The sequence below is a fragment of the Oryctolagus cuniculus genome, chromosome 3 (genome assembly GCF_051225735.1).
Source record: "Oryctolagus cuniculus isolate XC-2025 breed Fujian yellow rabbit chromosome 3, ASM5122573v1, whole genome shotgun sequence".
Lineage (NCBI taxonomy): Eukaryota > Metazoa > Chordata > Mammalia > Lagomorpha > Leporidae > Oryctolagus > Oryctolagus cuniculus.
In genome coordinates, this window is record NC_142869.1 from 146,743,320 (window position 1) to 146,769,419 (window position 26,100).

The window sequence follows — 26,100 nt, forward strand, 5'->3', positions numbered from 1 at the left end:
GAAAATGTGTTTATTTTATGTCAGATTTTTATTCCAGCGTAAAATACAGGAGGACTTCAGATATAAATATTATTTCAACTAGAAAAAACAAAATGTTCTAAGAATAAAGAAATGAAGACCCTCATGGAAAGTATTTAGTACCCTCCCATGGACTGTATGGCTGCTGAATAATTAAACAATAACCTAAACTTGTACAGACTCCATCTTATCAATCCTAGACAAACAGGACTCCCTCTAAGGAACTTAAAGGGGTGAGCAGGCAGGGCTCTGGTTATGGCACGAAGGTTCAGTCAGGGTGGTTTCTGCCCTGCACTATTTTACATACAAGACTTTCATGCGTATACACATTATAAACAAAATGTTCCACAGATCAAAGCTATTTGAGGTCCTGGTGCCGCAGTGTAGCAAGTGAGGCTGCTGCCTGCAACACCGGCATCCTGTAAGAGCACAGGTTTGAGGCCTGGCTGCGCTGCTTCTGACCCAGCTGCCTGCTAATGTGCCTGGGAAAACAGCAGAAGATAGCCCAAGGGCTTAGTTCCTTGCCACCCAGGTGGAAGACCTGAATGGAGTTCCAGGCTCTTAGCATCGGCCTGGCCCAGTCTGGCTGTTGTGATCACTGGGGGAGTAAATCAGTGGATGCAAGGTCTTTCTATTCCTCTCTCTATCTCCCCCTACCCTGTAACTTTTTATATAAATAATACTTTTTTATATAGATAATACTTTTTATATAAATAATCTTCAAAAAAAAGCTATTTGAAAGAAGAGAAAAACACACAGATTTATGTTTCTAACCAATTAGCACTCAGATTAGCCTCAGCTCTCTTTATCACAGTGATTGGAATAGTGCCATGATATCCAGGGGATTGACGAAAACTATTTTGACTTAAAAGTTTTACATCCACTCAGTTGTCAAAAGACACTGAGGAATAAGATTATTATTTAACTGATATACCCAACAAACAAGACACAATAGAAAAGGTAATAGTAAGTAACCTGGAAGATATAATATTCTTGTAAAAAATAAAATGAGAAACACAAGGTAGACATTTGATCTACCAGTTAGGACAATGGATGGGAGACCTGCACCCCGTATCAGAGTGCCCGGGTCTGAGTCCCATTTCAGCTCCAGATTCCAGCTTCCTGCTAATGTGCACCCTGGGAGGCAGCAGTGATAACTCAAGTAGTTGGGTTGCTGCCACTTATGTGGGAGATCCAAGGTGAGTTTCTGGCCCCTGGCATGGGCATTTGGGGATTGCATCAATAGATGCGGACTCCTTATCCATATGTCTCTCCAGTGTCTCAAATAAATGAATGAAATGTTTTTGCATGTATGGTGTGGCATTATCTGAAGTTAGTGTAACAGTTACAAATGCAATTGCAAATATCAAAAATAATTTTAAAAAATAACATACATTGTGGTCAAATTTAAAAAAAAAAAAAAACCCCAGTCTGAATCCAAATGTCAGATAATTCAGGATAGGAATCAGACCTAATAATGGTATAAGCCGAATGGTGAAGAAGTGAAATTATGTTTAATTCTAAGGTAACACAAGAAATTACCTACAACAGGTAGAGAACAATCACATGTTCAAAATCTTTAAAGCATGGAGAGAAAACAAGTGATATGTACTTTCCAAAATATGAAAAAAACAAAAAGACTGAATACAATAATTTGACAAGAGATGAAATTTATGTTACAAAGACTCATATATGCATTTTAAATTGTGTTTGTAACAACAAATCTTGAGTGAATGTAAAACTCACAGGCTATGTACAATGTTAGTCCTTTAAATTTCTTGACTCTAAATAAACTTTGATTTGTAAGCTTATAACAACAACAAGCACTTACAAAGCAGTTACATTGGGCCTGGTGATATCACGAGGACCTAAATATGCTACCTTATTTTATATTCAAATGATATATCAGATTAGTAATCTTATCCTCATTTCAGAGATGAGGAAATGCTTGTCCAGAAAGCTGAAGGATTTGCCCCAAAAAACAATGGTGCTAAAAGTAGATTAGAACTGAGGTAGCTCTATATACTCAGGCCTCTGTAATTAAAGAGAATATTAAAAAGGTATCTTGCAGTCTCAAGTGGTTCTAACCCCCAACTCCTTAGTCTACCTATGTGAGAAGGCAGGACAGGAGGTGTGGGTTAGGGGGATGGGTTAGAGAGTGGAAAATGTTGAAAACCAAAAGGCTACAATTGTGTTCCCGAGACACAGCTCATCCTCACCAATGATTAGGCTGGGATAAGAGAAGCCATGGGGTTCTCAGGCTCTGCCCTCACCACAGACAGAGTGGCTTAGAAACCCCACTGCACATGCTTCTCCCTAAGCATACCATTCTCCTCACCCCACCCCACCCCAGGGAAGCCATCGGGGCTAAGACTTCCACAGTGGATTTCTACTTCTTTAGGCCTCCTGCTTATTCCCTTCCCCCTGCCCCAACACTCCTTTTTGTCTTGAAACCACAACAAGTGGGAAGAGTTATCTTTTCCCTACATCCTAGGGAAGGGGAGGGAGGGATGGGGAGAGGGAGGGATGGAGGAAGGGAGAAAGGGGAGAAAGAGAGAGACATATGCAATAATTAGCAGTAAGAACCAGGGACAGTGTACAATGAACAACCTTCTCCCTTTACCAATCGGTGGACATGCAAGTGTGCAGAATATACAGGTGTGTAGAATATACAGAATGTCCCTGTGCACCTGTCACTAGGAAAGCTGAACTGTGTACCACGCAGCAGTTCAGAAGGACAGCTCCCTGAATGCAGACCTCCTATAAGAGTGCACTCAGTGAGGCCACTGGATAGCAACTGTTCACAAAACTCAAGATTTCTTCTTTTACTTGGACCCGAGTTTACCACAGACTTTTCACACGACACATAAATAAAACAATCACATTAGCTCCTATTCTGTTTCTCAGAAACAAGTACGGAAACTGAGGGACAGGATGGTATTCCAACAGGTGTTCCAATCCTTTTACTTACATCCTTCATAGATGTCAGTGGGGATATGGACAGCTGCGTGCTGATAGGATACTTGTCTTCTAAAGTTAGCATCGTCAATGAAAACAGGTTTGATCCTCTGGCTGCCTGGTTCACTGTCATTTTTTTCAGGCTATACAGGAAAAGATAATAAACACAGTTTTGTAACTTGCATTAACAGATATTTTCACACACACTTCCCCATAAAGCAAATGCATAGAATGCATATTCTTTAAAAAATAGAGCCGCAAGAATAGTTTTAAATACAGTATGATGATGGCATTGGATGCACAAATTTCCACTCTGGTGTTAGCACTCACAATACATCTTCATGGTATCATTCACCATACAACTAACGTCTGTTCTGATTTCTTCCATCCTGCAGTCATTTGGAATCATCCAGAGCCTTCCTGTTTATAATACTTACTAAGGTAAGGTACATTTAAAAACCAGGAGAAGTGCTTTCCAATAATACCAGGTTAGAATTACCCACTTTAAAAGAAATTTACAAGTTACATTATTACATTGATGTTGGGCAATTGAGGACAATTCTTGGTTTGACAACTCATTATTCATGTGACAGCAACAAGCAATGAAGGACAATTTTTGGTCATATTCATTTGATTTTGGCATGTTTTCCCGGTGTATCAATGTGTTTAAGAAAAACATATTGTATAAATATAAATTATATAAAGTATACAGGAAAGAAGAGACCTCTAAATACAGTTAAATCCTAACTTCAATTCATTTGTTTCCAAAGGTAGGAACCAAGTTCCAATCAATGAGTCAGGCAGATCCCACAGGAGTTTAAAGTCAAAGATTAATCTTCCATCTATTGGAACCATGCATTTGACATGAAATTACCCTTCGTACTGTACCAGCAGGAAACTGGGAATTTCATTTATTTATCCAAAACACATCCATAAAATTTAACTATGTTGAACTTTTTTTGTTTGAAATGTATTTAACTATTCTCTAACCATATTTTAAAAATTAAGTTCAGACCTGCAGGGGCCAGCACTGTGCCACAGCAGGTTAAGCTGCTTACACCCCCTATTAGGGCACAGGTTTGAGTCCAGGCAGCTCCTAGCTCACTCCCTGCTAATGCTCCTGTGGAAGCAGCAGAGTATGGTCCAAATGCTTGGGCTCCTGCCACCTCTGGGAGACCTGGATGGCGTTCCTGGCTCCTGGCTTCAGTCTTGCCAGCTCTGGAACTTATAGGAATTTGGGAAGTGAACCAGCAGATGGAAGATCTCTCTTTCTCCCTCTCCTTTTCTTTCTCCCTCTCCTTTTCTTTCTTTCTGTCTGTCTGTCTGTCTCTCGCCCTGACATTCTACCTTTCAAAATAAATAATTCAAGTCTGTATTTTCAATTCCTTCACTATATGGATCTGTTTCCATATCCTAAAGGCACACTCCCCAAACAATACTACAGAAAAAAAAATCACTTCTGATATCATACTACGGAAACACCTGACAAACAAAAGAGAAAACTGAACTGAATAAGCAGAAAATGGAAATGTCACAAGAATGCGGCAAAATCCAAGGCTACAAGTCTACAAATTGGCACTGTTCAACTTTTCATAATGTCTTGAAAATTTAGATGACCAGATAATACACTAGTAACCTTGACGATTTTAACATACATATACACAGAGAGCGAGCGAGCCTATTTTTTCCATAAAAAATGCAATAGAAAAATTGCAACACTGCAGACGTTTTAGACAAAAGTAGGATCAATAGAATTATTTTTATTCTTTTTTAAAAAAGATTTATTTATGCCAGCGCCGTGGCTCACTAGGCTAATCCTCCACCTAGCGGCGCTGGCACACCGGGTTCTAGTCCTGGTTGGGGCGCCAGATTCTGTCCCAGTTGCCCCTCTTCCAGGCCAGCTCTCTGCTGTGGCCAGGGAGTGCAGTGGAGGATGGCCCAAGTGCTTGGGCCCTGCACCCCATGGGAGACCAGGATAAGTACCTGGCTCCTGCCTTCGGATCAGCGCGATGCGCCGGTGGCCGTAGTGCGCCGGCCGCGGCGGCCATTGGAGGGTGAACCAACGGCAAAAAGGAAGACCTTTCTCTCTGTCTCTCTCTCTCACTGTCCACTCTGCCTGTCAAAAAAAAAAAAAAAGATTTATTTATATATTTGAAAGGCAGAGTTACAGAGAGAGAGGGTGACAGAAGAGAGATAGATCTTCAATCCACTGGTTCATTCTTCAAATGGCAGCAACAGCCAGGACTGGGGCAGGCTGATTGGAAGAGGGGACAGCCTTGTGATGCTGCAGGTTAAACCACCAACTGTGATGCCACCATTCCATAAGAGCACCCGTCCCAGCCTGTGGTGCTCCACTTCAGATCCGTCTCCCTGCTAATGTACCTAGGAAGGCAGTGGTAGGTGGCCCAAGTGCTTGGGCCCCTGCCACCCTGTGGGAGACCTGGATGGAGTTCCAGACTCTTCGATTCACTCTGGAGGCCCCCACCTCACAGTTTGCCGAAAGCATAAGTCAGGTATCCACGGTTCTCTGGTAGACCTCCTCATGAGAAAGCCAGGATTGATAAGCAGTAAGCCTGGTAAAGGATGCATAAATGTTGGTGCCATCTATGTATAACACCTTTATTTTTGTGACTAAGAGATGGATGTAACTAGCAATGTGGTGAGTAATAACTGTCAAAGAATGTTTTAAAAGAAAATAGTCCTTCCATACGGGTTACGGCCATCCTGAAACAAGTTGGGGGAAATGCTGCATTTTCTATTTTTCTACAAAGAAAATAACAAAGTGCCTTAGCACCTCCAGGGATCTCTGAGCTTTTTTACAATAAAGAGAGCTGTGGTTACCCCAGTATTTTGAAGTTTACAAAGTCCTAGAACTCATTTTTCCCCAATATAACACCTATTACGTAGAAGACAACTTAGGACATACAAGTGCAGAGTCTAGTGGAGAAGAGGCAGGAGTTCTGATTCTACTCTGCACATTAATAACATCTTGGACTTGGACCAGTCACTGTTTCTAGGGTTTCAGCTTCCTGACCTAGAAAACAGATGATGCTAGGCTACAGGTGTGGTTTTTTGTTTTGTTTTGTTTTTTGATGGAGTATGTCATCCTCCTTCCACAGAACAAACTGCAGATCTCAAGGGGGCAGCTGCCTTCTGACTGACACTGAAGAAATAGCACATCTACTGGTGACACTTAAAAACAAACACACACTGAGGGGCCAGTGCTGTGCCACAACAGATTAAGCCCCTGCCTGTGACACCAGCATCCCACATGGGCAACAGTTCGAGACCAGGCAGCTCCACTTCCAATACAGCTCCCTGCTAATCTACCTGGGAAAGCAGCAGCAGATGTTCTAAGTTCTTGGGCCCCTGAACCCAGACACCTAGAAGTAGTTCCTGGCTCCTGGCTTCAGCTTGGCCATTGTGGCCATTTGGGGAATGAACAAGTGGATGAAAAATTTCTCTCTGTATTTCTCCGTTCTCTCTGAAACTCTGCCTTGGAAATAAATCTTTTTTTTTTTTTTAATCTGAATATAGATCTCAATAGGGCTTGGAACTAATAGGATCGCAAGAGGAAGAAGTGAAATGAGGTTTAATTCTCAGGTAACACAAGAAACAACCTGTAAACTATTTTGCTTCTATTACACACAATTAGAGAATAATCAGAATATTAAACATTTCAAAGAAGTGACAGGAAGTAAACAGTATGTGCTTTTTAAAATATTAAAAGTAGTGAGAAATAATAAAGATAAAATAACTTGACAGATGAAATGCATGTTATGAAAAGACTCACATGCATTTGTAAACTTCATTTTAAACAACAAATCTAAAAATTAAAGCTAATTTACAATATTAGCTCTTCTCATCTTTTCTAATGAATCTTTCATTATAATTAATAACAGCAAGCATTCATTTAGCATCTACCTTGAGCCTGGCACTGCCTATGAGAACCTAAGTATGCTAACTTATTTTATCCCAAATGATCTTTCTGGTTAGTATTCTTAAGCCCACTTTAAACATCAGAAAACGCTTCCCAGAAGTTTGTTCTTCCACCTTAAATTAGTAACTTCAAAACTTAAGTTGAGTTAAAGAATCCATAAAATCATTTGCACTTCTGATAAATATACCCCTAGTTCTGTAATTTTAGAAAATAACACATTATTTCTGTGAGCATATCATTCCCAGAAATGCCATTTACATTTATTTCTAGCAAGTCTTAGATACATGAAATGTAGTAGATTTTCTACATGGATGAAGAGAGAGTGAAAGATCATTACAAAAATGAGTCAGAGTTAGGAATATGTGGTATGGTCAAATACTTCATTTCTTCTCTCAAGAAATATTTATTGGCAGAGTGGAGACAGCAAAGATTTATCAATAATAATTTTTACAGAAATGTCATTTATTAACTAAATCAGACCCAAAAACTAAATGTTCAAGGACAGAATAGTCACAATTATGAGAGCTATGATTTTATACTGCTGCTAAATGTAAGAGTAAGTATATTTACAATGTATATAAATGCTATATTTGTTGTAAAAGATATTAAGTTTAAAAAGTGCATGTTGAGGCCAGCACATGTTGAGGCTAAGCCTCCACCTGAGGTACCAGCATCCCATATATGCACCAGTTTGAGTGCCAGCTGCTCCTCTTCCGATCCAACTCTCTCCTATGACTTGGGAAAGCAGTGGAAGATGGCCCAAGTGTTAGGGACCTTGCACCCATGTGGGAGATGGGAAGAAGCTCCTGCATCCTGGCTTCAGTTTAACTGAGCTCCAGCCATTGTGGTCATCTAGGGAGTGAACTAGTGGATAGAAGAAGACCTTTCTCTTCGTCTCTCCCTCTGCCTGTAACTCTCTCAAATAAACACATAAAATCTTTTTTAAAAAAAAATTTTTGTATGTTAATCAAAAAGGAAATGAGTGGAGGTACACACAGCTACCGTTATTGCTGGTTTCATAGCAGTGAAAAAATTTTTAATTTTATTTTAAGTATTTACTTAATTTTATTTGAAAGAGGGATAGGGAGAGAGAGAGAAATCTTCCATCTGCTGGTTCACTCCCCAGATGACAGCAATGGTCTGGGATGGGTCCAGTGGAAGCCAGGAATCAGGAACTCCACCTTGGTCTCTCTCACATGGGTGTTAGGGGCCCAAAAACCAACCACTGCCTTCCCAGGTGCATGAGCAGGAAGCTTGGATCAGAGGAGTACAGACTGGAACCAGTATTCTGATACGGGATGCAGACATTGCAAGTAGCAACTTAACTCCTGTGCCACAACACCCATCAGGAGAAATTACTTTGCTAATCTTTGTGCCCTCCTATTTCTTCCAGTCATACTATGGGCATGCATTACGTTTGTGATCAGAAAAAAGTACTAATTTTTAAGTCTTTATTTTACTTAAGATAAAAACCACTTATATTTCCTCAGAATCCGCTCCTGTTTAAAAATTAGCAGTTTTAAATACATTTCATGGAGATTCTTGCATTTATAGATTACCATATAAAGGGCTTTAAGGAATAATTTAAAATAATAACGTATTCCTCAACTTGCATAATCATGTGTCAACATTCATTTTAATGCAAAGTTGCTAAATATATTAAATACTAGCTAACACAATTGTTCTCCTTGCCTCTCCCTTTTGTCTATCTAGATAAAAATAATTTCATAAAAGTATTACAAATTCTAAATCTAACCCAATGAAATTACTGTTCCTAATATCATAATTCACTTCTTTATTTATATAGTATGACAGTAAAAAATTTAATTGAAAATGCAGCAAATATTAGGCACAAAGGAACTGACTTTTTACACATATTGCCTAATTACACTAAATAAACAGATCAAACAAAAAATAAAGATTTTTCTTGTTTTTCAGAACACCTAAAAAATAGATTATCATCTCTTTCCATTGTTTTTAATGAAATATCTCGTCTGAAGTCCACAGACTACCATGTACAACTGTGTACAGAAAAACAGAGCCAGTGATTTATAAAAAAAAAATTCTCAAAGGAATTTGGAAAAACTCATAAGAGAAACATGAGATGCATGATTCTCAGACGATTCTTCTCAGTATAATTTCAGTTGTTAAATAATAGATGAGAACACTCAGACACTGAGCGAGACATGAGCCAGTGCTGGATGGGTAGGTCACTCAGTTTTACAAACAGAACCTATTAGCAAATTCCACGTGGAAAGTCACAGTGATACCTCTAGGACAGACACAAAAGGCTCTTGCCTATTTATTTCAAACTAAATATGCTTAGGACGGATATTTACTTGCGATATTTTATTAGAATTTATTTAATATAATGTGTTAAAGAAATGTAAATTTATTGCATTATTTAGATTATTGAATTTTAATATTTTTATAATTTGACATCACTTTTGCTTATAGCAAATCCTCAAAGCTTCAAAGTTTATGTATTTCACCTACATTTTTGCAATAGATGCATACTTTAGAGTTTGCACAATTCAGCTTGTACCAGCTCATTGATAAACTCTGTTCACCACACAGCTCGGCCTCTGCTTCCTTCCTACTGCTCTCCATTACTTTTGTATCTCAAAAAACTAAAAAATAGTTGACACTGGGTAAAAATCATTCACTAAGACCATCAATGAAAATATAGTATCACAACCGGTATCTCTATACACCAGAGAATGACTGAAATTAGTATGATGAACCAAACTCTTCAAGAACCACAGGCTATACCCCTGCACACAATTCTTTAGTGTGTGTGTCTATTTTCAAATCTCTACATACTTTTTAAATACCTTAGAGACAGAGAGCAAGAGCTCACAACAGTCAAGACTTGGAGCCAGGCCAGGCCTGAGCTAGGGTCTGGGAACTAATCCAGATCCCCCATGTGAGTGACATGGATTCATCCACCTACAAGAGCTGCAGCTGCCTCTTAGGGTACCTATCAGCAGGGGAGTAGTACTGGGAGTTAAGCTGGGACCTAAGCCGAGGTAATCTGATGTGGGATGTGGGCGTCCCAACTGGTCTCTCAAATCCTAGGTCACATGCCCGTCCAATTCCTGATTTTACCTTTTACAGCTATTTCATGGATGTTATTTAATACAGGAACGTACAAGTTTTACAATGTAGTTACTATTGGCATGAGCATAGTGGTGCTTGCATCCCATATTGAAGCACTGGTTCAAGTCCAAGTATTAGCTGCTCCACAATCTGATCCAGCTTATGTGCCTGGGGAGGCAGTGGGTGATGACCAAAATAGTTGGGCCCCTGAGATCTATGTGGAAGACCTGGATGGAGTTCCTGGCTCCTGGCTTTGGCTGGCCAAGCCCTGGTTGTTGTGGTCATTTGAGGAGTGAACAGTGAATGGAAGAATGGAAGATATTCATTCACTCATTCATTCATTCTCTCTCTCTCCCTCTCTGTGTGTATATGTCTCACTCTTCCATTCAAATAAAATAAATAAATCTTAAAGAAACTAATTTAATTATTACTGATTTTATAGTTATTTTATGTCCCTATTCAAAAAAGACTTTCACACAGGGGCCAAGTCTGAATATTCAGGTATACTGGCGTACTGATATCAACACTGTGAACTGAAAAGTAATGTTTGGGGCTGGCGCTGTGGCGCAGCAGGTTAGGGCCCCAGCCTGAAGCGCCGGCATCCCATATGGGCACTGGTTCTAGTCCCGGCTGCTCCTCTTTCAATCCAGTTCCCTGCAATGGCCTGGGAAAGCAGTGGAGGATGGCCCGAGTCCTTGGGCCCCTGCACCCATATGGGAGACCTGTAAGTAGCTCCTGGCTTCTGGCTTTGGATCAGCACAGCTCTGGCCATTGTGGTCAATTGGGGAGTGAACCATCGGATGGAAGACCTCTCTCTCTCTCTCTCTCTCTCTCTCTCTCTCTGCCTCTCTTCTCTCTGTGTAACTCTTTCTAGTAAATAAATAAATCTTAAAAAAAAAAAGAAGAGTAATATTTATTTCTTTATCCACTAGTTATTGGAATCTAAACAACCTGTGCTAATCCACTAGTTAAGGGTGGTTACAGATTTTGACTCCTATAGAGGAAAGTTCTTTTTGGTAAATCCCTTGAATCAGTGAGAAATGGTATCTTTGGGATTTGGGTTAAGACGATCATGTCCCGTAGCAGAGTGTCAATCAGTGGCTCTGGCTCCTGACTCCAGCTTCCTACGCATGTAGACCCTAGGAAGCAGCACTGATGGCTCAAGTGACTGGGTTCCCACAGCCCACAGGCTCAAAGATCTAGCCTCAGTCCAGCCCTAGCCAATGCAGGCATTTGGGGACTGAACCACTGGATGAGAGTTTTCCCTTTGTCTTTCAAAAAAATAAGTTAAAACTAAGAAGTGAAAAAAAGAGAATTGGACACGCATCAAAGGAACTGCAGTCAAAAACATCCAAGTGAAGACAGAAGGTAGAGAAAGATGTGTGTGGCTCTTGTTCAGTCTGGGTTCTAGTCAGCTGTAAGGCTAGGTTGAATATTAAATAATGCACCTTTTACGCTGGCAGCAAGAATGCTGTTGAATATCCTGACTTACTTGGTTTAAGAGTTATTTTCTGATTCAGAATAACCATCACTTGGAGAAGGAGTAAGCGGATGAAAAAATTTAGGAAAACAAACAGCAATAAAAAAAGGAGTTAGATGACATTGAGTATGCATGCACTAAGGGCTTAAATATAATATTTGTACTTTTAATTTATCAAAATATAACACTAAGAAAATAAAGTTTTAAAACTAAGAATTTAATAAGCAGCCATACTTTCTTTGCAAAACACAAGCTTAGCTAATTATAATGTTTGATAAAGAAGCAATAAATTTTCTTATGAATTTGCATGACTTCTCCAGTTCTTCAAGTAATTAAAATGCTAAATTTATCCTGTAGAAACGCAGGGCCTTAATTCTTCAGAGGTGATTTATTATGCACACTAGGAAAAGAATGTTTTACAATTCACATGACTGGGAGGCATTTGGCCTAGGGATCAAGATGTCAGCTCAGATGCCTGTGTTCCGTAACAACCTACCTGGGTTCCATTACCACCAGCACAGGCTCCTAACTACAGTTTCCTGCTAATTCAGACCCTGGGGTGGGGGCAGGGAGGGCAGTGGTGATGGCTGAAGTTAATAGGGTCCCTACCACCTCCGTGGACTCAGGTTGAATTCTTAACTCCTGACTTCAGTCTCAGCCCACACCTGGCCACTTGGGACATGTGGAGAGTACACCAGAGGATGGGAGCACACTCTCTTTTTCTCTCTCCTTTAAAAACAGAAAAAAAAATTTTTAAAATTTTTTAGAAATCAACATGAAAGATGTATTAATAACATCTGTGGCCAAAATTGATTATTTCTAGTTTTTATTTTTAAAGATTTGTTTCACTTATTTGAAAGTCAAAGTTATAGTAAGAGAGAGGGGCAGAAAGAGAGAGAGATCTTCCATCCGTTGGTTCACTCCCCAAAAGCCAGCAACAGACAGAGCTGAGCTAGACTGAAGCAAGGATTCAGGACTTCGTCTCCCAAAGTGAGTGCAGGGGGCTGGCGCTGTGATGCAGCGGTCTAATGCCCTGGCCTGAGGCGCCGGCATCCCATATGGGCGCTGGTTCGAGTCCCAGCTGCTGCACTTCTGATCCAGCTCTCTGCTATGGCCTGGGAAAGCAATTGGAGATGGCCCAAGGCCTTGGGCCCCTGCACTCACATGGGAGACCCAGAAGCAGCTCCTGGCTCCTGGCTTCGGATCGTCGCAGCTCTGGCCAATGCAGCCAATTGGGGAGTGAATCATCAGATGGAAGCTCTCGCTCGCTCTCGCTCGCTCTCGCTCTCTGCCTCTCCTCTCTCTGTGTAACTCTTTCAAATAAATAAATAATCTTAAAAAAAAAAGGGGGGGGGGGGATGCAGAGGCCAAAGCTCTTGGGCCATCCTATGCTGCTTTCCCAGGCCATGAGCAGGGAGCTGGATAGGAAGTGGAGCAGCCAAGCCTGGAACCAGTTATGGGATGCCAGCATTGCAGGTGGTGGCTTAACCTGCTATGCCACAATGCCTGCCCCTAATTCTAGATCTTAAAGATCAATTTACTGTTAGGCTTTTGTGTATTCTTCTTTCTTTTTAAAAAAGATTTAATTATCTATTTGAAAGGTAGAATGAGAGAGCAAAAAGACAGAAAAAATTTGAGAGATCTTCTGGCTATGGGTTTACTCTCCAAATGCCAGAGTGGGCCAGCCCAAGGCCAGGAACCAGAACTCCATCTGGGTCTCCCACGTGGGTGGCAGGCGCCCAAGCACTCAAATGCTCCCTCCTAGGAGCTCTTAGCAGGGAAGCAGATCAGACAAGGAGTAGCTGCGACTTGAACCAGGCACTATGATACTGGGTATGGGAATACTAAGCTACAGTTTAAGCCACTGTCCCACACTGCCCAGCCCTCTTCACGTACGCTTTGAGTAATCGTAGTTACACACAAAGGGGAAGGAAAACCAGGATACAGTCTGAGATGATGAGAGTTTAGGAAAAGTTAGGAAACAAAAAGCAGCTGAAACTGTACTCAGACGCAAAGAAACCAGACACTGTAGAGCCTATTAAAGAAAAACATATGTCTAAGGGCACTTGAGAACATCAGTGGAAAAGCAGAATTAAAAGTATCTTTATTTGGTCATTTTTTTGAAATCCATGCATGTTTTCAAAACATGTTCTTTTCTGTAGTAATTTTCAATTGCTAAAACACTTTTTGCAGTAAAATAGACTCATACTTCTAATTCAATTTTCCATGAACATACAGTTAATGCCTAAGGCTCTGTCTGCAGCACACCGTTACACAATGTGTACCAATCAAGTCAGGCAATCAGTACCCCAATTCCCCATCACCACCCTGGGCTCAGAGCCTCTGAGCTGCTCCCTTCCAGCCATTCACAAAATATATCACAGGTCACAGTTCCATGAATTTGTTGAAGTACTCTAATATACACACATTTCCAAATACGACATAATTGTTCTAAGTAAGGATTTGAAACACATGAATAGAAACTAAACTAGGTTAAAGAGGGATCCTGATAATTACAGTAACTTCTTTATTCAATTAAACTCAGAAGACAAAAATAGACATTCTCCAAAAAGGTATCCAGATTGCTGATGAGGATTATATTAACATTAAAAAATGGAACACATAATGTTGTAATATCTTTGAAATGAAACTGATGTATTTACTTATTTATTTTTTAAAGGTTTATTTCTGTGAAAAGCACAGCTAAGAAAGGAGAGGTACAGAGGGAGAAAGGGAGGGGGAGGGGGAGAGGGAGACGGAGAGGGAGAGAGAGAGAGAGAGAAATCTTCCTGGTTCATTTCCCAAAGGGGCCTCAAAGGCTGAAGCAGGACCAGGCTGATGTCAAAAGTGAAGAAACTCCTGGTCTCCCACATGGGTTGGAGAGGCCCAAGTAGTTAGGCCATCATCTGCTTCCTGCCTTCCCAGGAGTACTATCAGGGAATTGGATTGGAAACAGAATAGAAGGGCCGAAACCAGCACTCAGATATTGGATGCCAGGGTTGCAAGCACAGGCTTAACACACTGGACCATAATGCAGGCCCCTGATGTATGCTTCCTCTGCAGGATGAACCAATGCCTGTGACTCATCTGTGGCAGGACCCAGCACAAAATAAGGAAAGCCATCAGCATGGTGGCAGGGTCCCAAGTAGTGAGGCCATCTTTCACTGTCCATTGTCTTCTTGGGTGCATTAGCAGAGGTGGGGCAGCTGGACTAGAACGAGAGCTCTGATACTGGACACTGATGTTGCCGGTGGCAGCTTAACCTGCTGTACCACAACACCAGCCCCAAGGGACATTTTTATTTGGGGGCTGTGAAGAACACTCTGATTTTACAGAGACTGAAAGTTCCATACAGCTCTTTCCATGGAAACCATGAAGACCATACATTATATTGTAAAAAAGAAAACCTAAATGAAAACATTCTACTTCAAGAAAATTGAAGTAATTTTTAATATTACGATAGACAATACTTTTCAAAATACCGTCAGAGCAAAAAAAGGTTTTAAAAAAAAAACTTTGCAAAGTATGAAGATAATTATATTCTCTTGATATCTTGCTCATATCACACAGCTAAGACCTAACCAAAGATCAAACCCTGGGACTCCAGAAACCCACTATAAATGCCACCAACTCAGAACAAGTGAAAACCAGTACTTAAACTGTGTTTGCAAAAAGAGCATGTGCCCAAATGTGCAAAACATTAAAAATGCATCTAGCTGAGAGACCTTTTTGAAAGCAACCTCTAAAAACACACAGCGGAATTCCTAGGAGAAATTGAATCTAATTTACCTTCTTGTGAATTTTACAGTGTTTTCCCCCAGTGAATCCTAAGGGGACTGTATACCACGGAGGGATGCACACATGAATTTTAAGGTATCCAGAGTGGATCAGATAGGTGGAAATCTACAACTTCAAGTCTGCACAGCCTTTTAGCCACACAGAGTTCATTTTGCCTGGTGAAAGGCCTCTGTAATCTAACAACTGTGGATGACAAAGCTGGTTGGGTAACATACAAGTCAAACACATAACAATTAAATAGGAGCATGGAAACCACAATGAGATACTATCTCACTCCACTTAGAGTGGCTATTACGAAAAACACAAAAAATCACAAGTGCTGGTAAGGATAGGAAGAAAATGGGGAACACTGCAGAATTGCCTTAGAAAAGGAAAACTGGTCTACCCCATGACCCAGCTCTCCGATTTTTGGGTATACATCCAAAAGAAAAGAAAGCAGTGTTAAGTGTGTGATATTTCAATTTACCTATACAGTGTGTGCTGATCAAATCAGGGTGATTAGCAATTCCATTTCCTTATGTTTGGATCCTTTGAGTCCCACTTCTGGTTCTTCATAACATAATTAATAGCTCATGGTGAAACAGTTACCCTGCTGAGCTGTGGGACACTAGAATATATCCCTCCATCTGACTGTGTTTTGGTATGTGTCATGCCTCCTCCCTCCATCATCTTCCTTTCCTAACCCAATCTCTATTTTACATCCAGATTGTCTTTCAGACTTCCACAAATGGGAGAAAATATGCAACATAGGCACCACAACATCACCTTCCACTTTATTTTTTATGGACGTAACTTATGTGTTGGGGAGAAACAGCACAATGCACACACAAAATAGAAGTTTTACATCATCATATAACATTTAGAAAAACATAAACACAATGCAGGCAACCTGTCAATATTGCATGTATTATTTTTTTCAATTTCTAAAGAAAAATTAAGTGTCAAGGATTCTATGGAATTTGGATTCCAAGATTCAGATTCCAAGTTTTTGTGTATAGCTTTAAAGATGCCCTAATGCACACTCCATATTGAAAAGGGTATCTACAAAAGTTGTTATGGATTCCGGGATTTGGATTCTAAGCCTTGTGTTTGCTTAAAAGCTTCTGAAACAGACACTGTGCTGGACAGGGGAGCTACAAAAGGTGTTCCAAGGAATCAAGGAGTTTTTAACAAAAAACTCCGACATTAGGAATTCCTGAACAAGCCATTCATAAGATCCTCTTCAGATCAGTTTCAGTTTAAATAAAAGGGACCTTACCAGGTGCTATTGAGCACGACTACCTCCATGAAATTGGGATTAAACTTCTACCTCTTAAGTCATCACAGTGGAATGTGAAAGACACGCCTGACTGTTCCGATAAGCCAATCAGAAAACTTAAGTAATTCAGAGCAAAAAGGATAAGTAAAACTTTTGCCTTTGTCTCAAGACAAACATACTGTACCTGCTTTCCTTGATTATCTCTGGGAACTATTATTGATGATAAAGCTACCTAATGATTTCTTCTATTATAATTCTCTATACTCAAGTGGGTTTATAATCTACATAAGTGTAGCCTATCACTACCCACTATCTGGGAATCTGTAAGATATGTTGTTTTCATCTAAAGGGGCACCCCACTTATACTTGGTTTTGTTCCAGTTTTGCCTTTGCTAATTAACAAACATGTTTCAGAACTCGACTTCTTGGAGTAACTGACCATGCAGGGGACACAGCCATTGACAATGACTGAGACTGCTCTAGCTCACAAAGCAAATTTGTTACATAGGATAGGAAGAGACTTCAAGACCCTGGATAGGCAGGGCCTGCACTACGCCCCTCATAAGCAGGAAGCAGTTACAGAAGAGATGATTCAAGGTCCATCAACTTCCATTAAGATTAAGAGGATGGAGTTTCTGAGTTGGCAGGCATATAGGTTAAAATCGATTGGTTTTGTGAGCTGGAAGACCACGCCTTCACCACGCCCCTGTGTGACCTCATGCCCCTACCTGGCCACACCTGAGTGCCCACTGGTCAATCAGGTTAATTAACCACTCCCCTTTGGAAGTGGGTTAAAAGCCTTGGAGACACAGTGTATCCGCTCTTCTTCTTTTCCCTGGCCTCTAGTCAGGTGGCGGCTTGCTGTAGCCCTGTGCCTCCAGGGCACGTGGCCTTCAGGCCACCCGCCCTAGGCTTCCTGGCCTAGATGCTCCTCCACGTGGCTGGCTCCTGGCACTTGGTATGAACCCTGATTTACCCCTCTCTCTTAGATAAAGCTCTCACCCTCCTATGCATCTTTCTCACTAAATAAAAGCCAAAAATGTAAAAAAAAATAATAATGTAACAATTATTTAAGAAAATCTACCTTCAAGTTCTTTCCTAGTCATAATTTAGGTTTTTAGGGAATTTATCCCAATAAATCTCTAAGTTCCCTGAAGATTAGTGAAGCAAATTCCCCAGGAGGCTTGAGTTGAGCCAGCAAGATGCACGGTTTTCTTAATCCCCAAAGTCAGCAAAAAGCAATCAGATCATTACAAACCCTTATTAACCTAATTCCAAGATCTATGTTTCTGAACAAACTCCAAATGAAATAAGTTTAACCCAGAATTCCCAGGTGATTAAACCTAGTGGGCTTATTGGCTGCATTTTATTTTATTGATCATCTTGAAAATTTGACCTGTCTTGGACATATGGCCAGACAGCTGAATTCCCTTGACTGTTAGGTTGCTATTTATTTTATTCTTAGCTGAGTCTTGTCTACATTAAAATTAATTCTAACATAATGTCCCATCTGAATGTCTTTTTAAAGGCCCAATTTTTCATGATTTCATTTTATTTCACGGAAACAAATGTAATTCTAGAATGAGCTAGTAGGGATATGCATCAAATAGCAATGAAATGTATTCTAATTATTAAAATACCAAAAAATAGGCTTCTTTTCTAACATTTAAAGAAAATCTATCTTACAGTACATAGCTTTTATTTCTGATGTTGGTCTAAGCTGAATCCTCAGGTATTTGATGGTATAGAGATGGACTATTAATTACTTACATGTAAGATCTGATTTATTCAATGTTTCCCTGTGTGTTGTACACTGAAAATAAGTAGCTCAATAACTGTCAAAGAAGGTATTTGTACTGGATTATAATTGTACTTATTCTACAATTGGTAGTCAATACATTACATGCAGTGTATTGTTTAAATTTCACAGTGATCCATATGTCCAAAACTAGGTCATGTTGGAGCATTAGTGGCCGAGTTAGAATATTTGTCTGTAGTTACTACAAGTGACATAAGGATTATAAGGATCAGGCTTTTAGGTTCCATGTCTGGAAATGATTTTAATGTTTTTCAGAGAAGGAAAGTAAAACGTAGTGAACGTGATACTGGTCATGTGTGGGAGTCAAGAGGGTCCATTCTGTATCAAGACTTAAGGACAAATTTTGGAGACAGCTTTGATTTAGAATTTTAATTTATTTCATGTTTCCATTACTCTGTCCATATTTAACTTTTTTTACTTTCAATGAATTTTTACAAATTTTAAGAAACAATAACTTGGCATTTATGGAGTACAATCTGATATTTCAATACATGTATACAGTGTGTATTAATCAGATCTGCGTGATTATCAAGGCTTGAGTTCAAATCCCAGCTGCTCCACTTCCGATCCAGCTCCCTGCTAAACTGCCTGGGAAAGCAGTGGAGAATGGCTGAAGCATGTGGGCCCCTCTGCCACACAGGTGAGAGACTTGGATGGAGTTCCTGGCTCCCGGTTTCCCTCTGGCTTAGCCCTGGCCATTGAGGCCATTTTAGGAGTGAACCAGCAGATGGAAGATCTTGTTCACACCCTCTCTTCCTCTCTGCTTTTCAAATAAAATCTTTTTTTAAAAAAAATCTAACATTTTAATTGTATGTAGAACCAGACTGGGCTTTAGTTTATAAAGTATTATAACAAGTCTGCGTTCATGTTTCACAAAAATTCATGATAACTTAGCTTAACGTATCTGCCCAGACAAGGAACCAAAAAGCCTGATGCTTATATCACTTGGAGTAACTGCAGACAAACATTCTAACTAGGGCCACTAATTCCGCAACATGATCTGGTTTTGGACATATGAGAAATCACATTTTGTTGTTTCTTTTTGTGTGAGAGGAAGACAGACAGATGGAGGGAAACAGAAAGCTTCAATCTGCTGGTTCACTCCACAGTAGGCTGCCATCTCCAGAGAAGGAGCCAGGAACTGAGATCCAGCTCTCCCCTGTGGTTGGCAGGAACCCAAACACTTGGGCCATGATTGCTGCCTCCCTGGGTCTACACCAGCAGAAAGCGGAAGGCATAAGCCAGAGCCTGAAATGGAATCCAGATACTCTGGTGCAGGGGTGGGTGGTAACTCCTAGGCTAATGTCCACTCCCACACATTTGCTCTGATGTTACTCGAGCCCTCGTGACTGTCCCTGGGTGTAAGGAGAGCAAGGGGCAGTAGGAATGATGAGGAAATGCTCTCCACAGCCTCTGTCATCTTCTGAGGCAGCCTCATCAGGTGAACAGAGGAAACAAGAAGTTATCTTAAAAATGAAGTCCTATGGTCCATAGTAAAAGCTAATTTTTAGACTTCCTGTTAACTTTGTTTCCAGTAACCTGGAAACAAAAGACATAGGAATTTTCACCATGCTTGTAAAGATTACCCATTTACTTAGCTTATATAACATCAGCTCAGGAAGCAAACACATTCTTAGAACCACTACAAGTAACCCTGGTATTGAACACAGAGATTTAACACTCATCATCCACAATTACTCTATGCTATGAAAGAAGAGAGGAGAGAGTAATGGGGAACAGTTGATGAACAAAGGGCACTGAGTTACAAACAGGAGAAAAACGTTCTGGTGTTTTATTGCATGGGAGGTTAACCAGAGATGATAATAATATACTATACATTTCAAAGGGGATAGAAGAAAGGATTTTGAATGCTTTTAACCTCAAGAAATAATAAACACTCCCAGAGACAGAGATGTGTATCTTGACTGAATCATGATACAATGCATATATACTCCCATAAATTTGTACAATTTTTAGGTGTCAATTAAAAATAAAATATTTTAAAATACAAAAAAACCAATAAAATTAAGATTCCCTACCTCTATTTTCCAAACATCTAGTAGAGGAAATCAAAGTTGTATATCTTTATAATAGTGTAAGTTATTACAGCATTAAAGCCAGAACTATATTACAAGTTGCTTAGCAGACTTATAGAAAAGAATTCCAATTACTGCCTGTTAAAACCCAGAAATCTCAACTGGAGGACACTATGTGAATTCTGTTTTGAAGAATTATTTAGCATGTGATTGGAAAACCTGTATGATATCATGATCAGGTACTTAAAATGAGTATGTTAACATTAACTACTACAGATTAACTAGACACCGGAAGGAGTATCTTAAATTTGCAATTAGGCCATATTTCCTTCCATGAGAACTGTGTCTCTCCAAATAATCTCATCTGCTTATTCCTGAATTTTTAAGTTTGAAGAGGAAATGTTATTTAAATGACTACAGACATAATTTTATCATATTGTACCATCCTAAGGGGACATTAATTCTGTTTCTTATTTCAGTCACTGCTTTAGTGAAATCTGGCTGTCAGTATTTATTTTGTAGCCACAAGGTGAATATAAATAGCATGGATCTGAGCAGAGGAACACAGATATAATAAAACGCCCTTGAGGAATTGTCTTAAACCAGAGTCCTTGAAGAGCTCCAATCCGACAGCTCCCCATAAACCAATTCAGTTCTAACTACTAGTGAGCTTACAGTTGATAGGAATAATTGATCACCTTTGAATGCTTCTTTAAGTGAGGCCACGTGTCATCATTATAATGAACAAAAGCACTGGATTATACTTGAACATGGCATTTTATGGTTGAATATGAAATTGGTGATACAGCAACACAATGCTTGCTGAACAGCAGAAATTGGGAAATTCCAATGTTAAACCTGATTCCAACAGGGACTAAACTCCTGGCTTTCTTTGGTTCTGACTGACGTATTTTATGAGAGCTAGCCTTCATGCCAAGCCACTTAAATTCTACATTCCACCCAGTGCCCCCACTTTTCCTGAAACATAGGAGTTCTGAGATTTTCATCCTGTTCTACCCTTAGGCATTTTTTTCAAATTATTCCTTATGATATATATAGGTGTGAAGTAGTCTGAGTGTAACAGTAAGAAGGAGTGCAACTGTGACAAGCTGGGGAGTGTGTCACACCCGAAGGTATTCAAATTCACTTTAACATTAAGTCCATCAGAATATCTTCATGTCTGCAGCTGAATGTGGCCTTGCTATTTCACGTAACTTCACATTTGCTTGGGAAACTTCAGCAACTGGTTTTCAAATTCTCTTCATAAGCTAAACATAAAATTCTATTTGAAGCTGTTCTGCCAAGCAACCAAACTAAATATTTAGCTGCCTACTAGAAATCGTGGCTATCTTGAACAAGTTTTTGTTAGAAATGGTCTTGACTTTTAAACATCTCTGTCTGAAACATTGCAGGTCTCTATTTTCAATTTTAGACTTATTTCCTTGCAAGAAGTCCTAGCAGATTCTCTCTAACCCATACACTTTGACTGGGTCTTTGGAAATACATGAGTTAGGATCGCAGCTCTGCATTTTGACTTCCAGATTTATTATCCTTCTTCCCATCATTTCTCTTAATTTGTGCCATTCTGAGAACTCTGCTCAAGTTCACTCTGAGTATCACTGATGAATAATTCACATTATTAAATTTGCTAGTTCTTCCAATGGGAATATTGTTTTAGCATTTTGTCTGGATGATTTATTTTGGTTTACTTTTTATAGATCAGTGGCTTTTTCATTGGGGACAATAAGCATAGATTTAATGTTGTTTTTCTCTTTACCTGAAGTAACATTAGCTCACAGGTAAGGAAATTTTTCTCTGTGTCTTTAACCTATGGCATCTCTACTACACATAAATATGTATATATTTAGTTAGTATTAAATGGAAAAAAAGTTTATCTAGTCTCCAGACTATAAAAAGGGCAGATGATACAGATTATTTTCCAAGCATTTCTCCTTACTGTTGTCATGTTTGTAACTAGAAGGAGACAATGACACCTAACATTTGGTACCATTTCTGATCAACAATTCAGGCATTCACTAACAGCAAGTATTTTCCTAGAGATAATCAATTTCAATTCAATTCTCCAAATTAGAGATATCTACACAGGTCTGTGTTAGGTTGGAATTATGATGAAAGGATTTCTTTAAAAATTAAAAAAAAAGCTTAGAGAACAGAAAGTGGGGAGTATGCCTGGCACATATATATAAATTGCGTGTTCTCAGGCCATTCCACAGTCATGTAGAATGAAGCTTTAATTTTAACTTAAATTCAGTGACTTATTGGGAAAGAAAAGTTTACTGAGTGATGACAACAAACTAGATGTTGTAAGACCTATGTCAGCTTCCATAACCACAAAAGAACATCCTCCGGGAGCTCACTCTCTACCAAGCCTACTAAGGAAATCATTTAAGAACGGTAGTAGTGCCTTCAACAGGAAGAAATTGCCATTTTGTTACCAAGTGCTATGTCTGCTTGGGAAGGACTGTGGAAAAGTTCCTGGAGGGTCTTGAAAACCAAACAGGCTCAACAATAAGTCATTAGAAGATCTTGACAGCTGAATAAAATGTATGAATATAATGTTTAGGAATATTTATATACTCATAGTAGATGATCAAAAGAATGTAAATAAATTAAGGTGACTAAAAGAAAATGAAAGCAATTCAATAACACATAAATAAATGGGGCTGACGTCAAAACTTGATTATTGTCTTGGAGAGGAAATAAAAATGGTTTTTGCTTGAGAAAATAATCCCTCTTCTATAAAACAACAGGAGAGGAAAATCAAATTATCTCCCATGAATTCAGAACAAGTTAAAAATATGAGCAGAGGCTTTGAGTTTACAATCTCTTAGTCCCCTCCCATAGACATAATATTTAAAATAGAGACTTTATTTGGTTCTCAGGTATGTGTCACCATTGAAAAGTATTGAGAATCAATATATACTTTGTTTTTAAAGACTTTATTTATTAGAAAAGCAGAGCTACAGAAAGAGAGAGGTAGAGACGGAGAGAAAGGTCTTCCATCCGCGGGTTCATTCCCCAAATGGACAGAGAGGCCAGAGCTGAGGCTCATCTGAAGCCAGAAGCTTCCTCTGGGTCTCCCACATGGGTGCAGGGGCCCAAAGCATTTGGGCCACCTTCTACTGCTTTCCAAAGGCAGAGAGCTGGATTGGAAGAGGAGCAGCTGGGACATGAACCATGTGCCCATATGGGATGCTGGCATCCCAGGTGGAAGCTTAGCCTATTACGCCACAGTGCCAGCCCCAAAATATATTTTTAATAATATTATTTCAATATTTAGTATTTTAATTCGTTCCATTGCTTCATTAGATATTGATGTATAAGATGAAAAACTCCCATTATATACTCTCAAATCATCAATTTTCAATACAGGATATTGAGGAGTTTCAGCAATAAAAATACACAACTGAAGTGGTACACAGAAAACCCAGGACGAAAACAATGAGGATGGTCCAACCTCAACCCGAAACAATGTGATGGTACTACTATGTGACTATTTGATTATATATGCTTAACGATATTTTTAAAATTTACTTTATTTATGTGAAAGGCAGTGGGGCAGAGAAAGGAAGAGAGATCCTGCATTGGCTGATTCACTCCCCAAATGCCCGCTATAACTAGGGCTTGTCCAGCCTAAAGTCAGGGCCCTGGAACTCGGGGGTCTCTCACGCAGGGACTCAGTTACTTGAGCCATCACCACTGCATCCTAGAATACTCCCGCAGCAGGAAGATGGAGTCGAAAGTAATGGCAGGGCGGCCGGCGCTACAGCTCACTTGGCTACTCCTCAGTCTGCGGCACCGGCACCCCGGGTTCTATTTCTCTAGTCTGCTCCTCTTCCAGGCCAGCTCTCTGCTGTGGCCCGAGAAGGCAGTGGAGGATGGCCTAAGTGCTTGGGCCCTGCACCTGCATGGGAGACCAGGAGAAGCATCTGGCTCCTGGCTTTAGATTGGCACAGCGCACCAGCCGTAGCGGCCATTTGGGGGGTGAACCAACGGAAGGAAGACCTTTATCTCTGTCTCTCTAACTCTGCCTGTCAAAAAAAAAAAAAAAAAAAAAAAAAAAAAAAAAAAAAAAAAGAAAGAAAGAAAGAAAGAAAAAGAAAGTGATGGCAGGGCTTGAACCTCAGGCACTCCGATAAGGGATGTGGCCAAGCCAAGAGTCATCTGACATCTATGCCATACATCCACCCGTGAACACCTAATTAAATGTACTTACACTGCAAAACTTCAGGTGAGGGTGAGTAAACGTCATCGCCACAGAAGTTTAAGTATCTCTGAAAAAATAACCTGTAGCCACTGAAAATCCTGAAGTTGGATATCAAAGTGTGACATTTAATGAGAGTTCCTGACTTTCCTTCATGGTAAGAGAGTAAATATTTCCATAGCATAAAATAATTAGATCACAGTGATCAAAGAACATGGCAACGAGAAAGACTGGGAAACACAAAGCATTTTATATTTCTTTTACTGTAAAAGGGATTTTTTTTCTCAAGTTGAAGGATTTAACTACATATAGATGATAAAAGACTCACAGACAGGTGGGTGGAGTTATCCTTAACTTTAAAATGTTGAGAAACGCAAACTGAAAGGTAAATACAGAAACTGCTAATTAATCATCTCCTGTTTATTTCTCCCTCTCTCTTTAGTAATAGAACGGGACATTTTACTTCAGTACACGCCCGTCCAAAGGGGAGGAAAATACACCCCATGCCTCCTGCAAGGAGGCTAGGCTGGTCCTTAAATCATGGACAAAGGTTGTGGCAGGAAGGGGCAGGTGCAGCTTCCAGAACAGGCCCTGCATTGCCACTTGCCCCCTTTCTGTTATCTGCAGTGCAGAAAAACAAACAGCAGGGACACTGGACCAAGACATGGAAGAGCTATGCTGGGGGCAGAAGAGAACACGAGGGAAGGCCTCCAAAGCCATGGGCTGATGGGAGTTACAACATCAGCCTATGTAAGAGAAGAGAAGGCTGAACTTCTGTCTAGCTTTAGGCACCTCCAGGTGAGGGCCCTCCACAAAAGCCAAACTGACATACTAATACAACGGAGTTCATTTTTATTCAAGGTCTTAAGATTTTACAGGAACAACAGTACTGTCCTTTCTAAAGCACATTAAGCTTTGCAACCAAATTTTTTTAATGAGGTACAAAATAAATTATCTTCCAGTTCTGTACAAATCCTCCCAAGATTTTACGTGAAATAGTCCATACCTGGAAAACCAGATGATATGAGCAGCATTCAAGTTCTATTTCAACCCAGACTAAGATTTGACCTGAGAGTCCATAGCCTCCAATAAGTAGAATTGTACTATTTTATGGGATCTCTCACACACATTATTTTCTCTTGACAAATTATATTTTTACTTTCCCTAAGCAAAGACAGCCACATCTTCAATTTGGATTCCGTAATTGACATAAATAACATGAAGTACACAACACAGTGAAGTATTTAGGTGCAATAAAAATGTTTTCCCAAACACCAAACAGAAAATATGTATGTGGTTCCCTCGGTTTTAGACAGCACTTCCTGAAAAGCATTTGTTTTTCATATTAGCACAAATTCCATGGGGAAATAGGTGACACATAGATTAAAATTAAATATAAAAATGCTTTATAATTACTTGACTGCATAAAAATATTTTTTATAAATAAGAGATATCACATTTTGTGTGTG

General features: G+C 39.8%; 1 protein-coding gene across 7 annotated transcripts in view; it reads right to left on the reverse strand.

Moving 5' to 3' along the window:
* The window catches only part of CACNA2D1 (calcium voltage-gated channel auxiliary subunit alpha2delta 1), a 516,209-nt gene that overhangs the window by 168,290 nt on the left and 321,819 nt on the right, over positions 1 to 26,100 (reverse strand). For all 7 annotated transcript variants that reach the window (XM_070069807.2, XM_070069805.2, XM_070069806.2 and 4 more), the window contains 1 exon segment: positions 2,990 to 3,119. In XM_070069807.2, the coding sequence (XP_069925908.1) occupies positions 2,990 to 3,119 (130 nt within the window).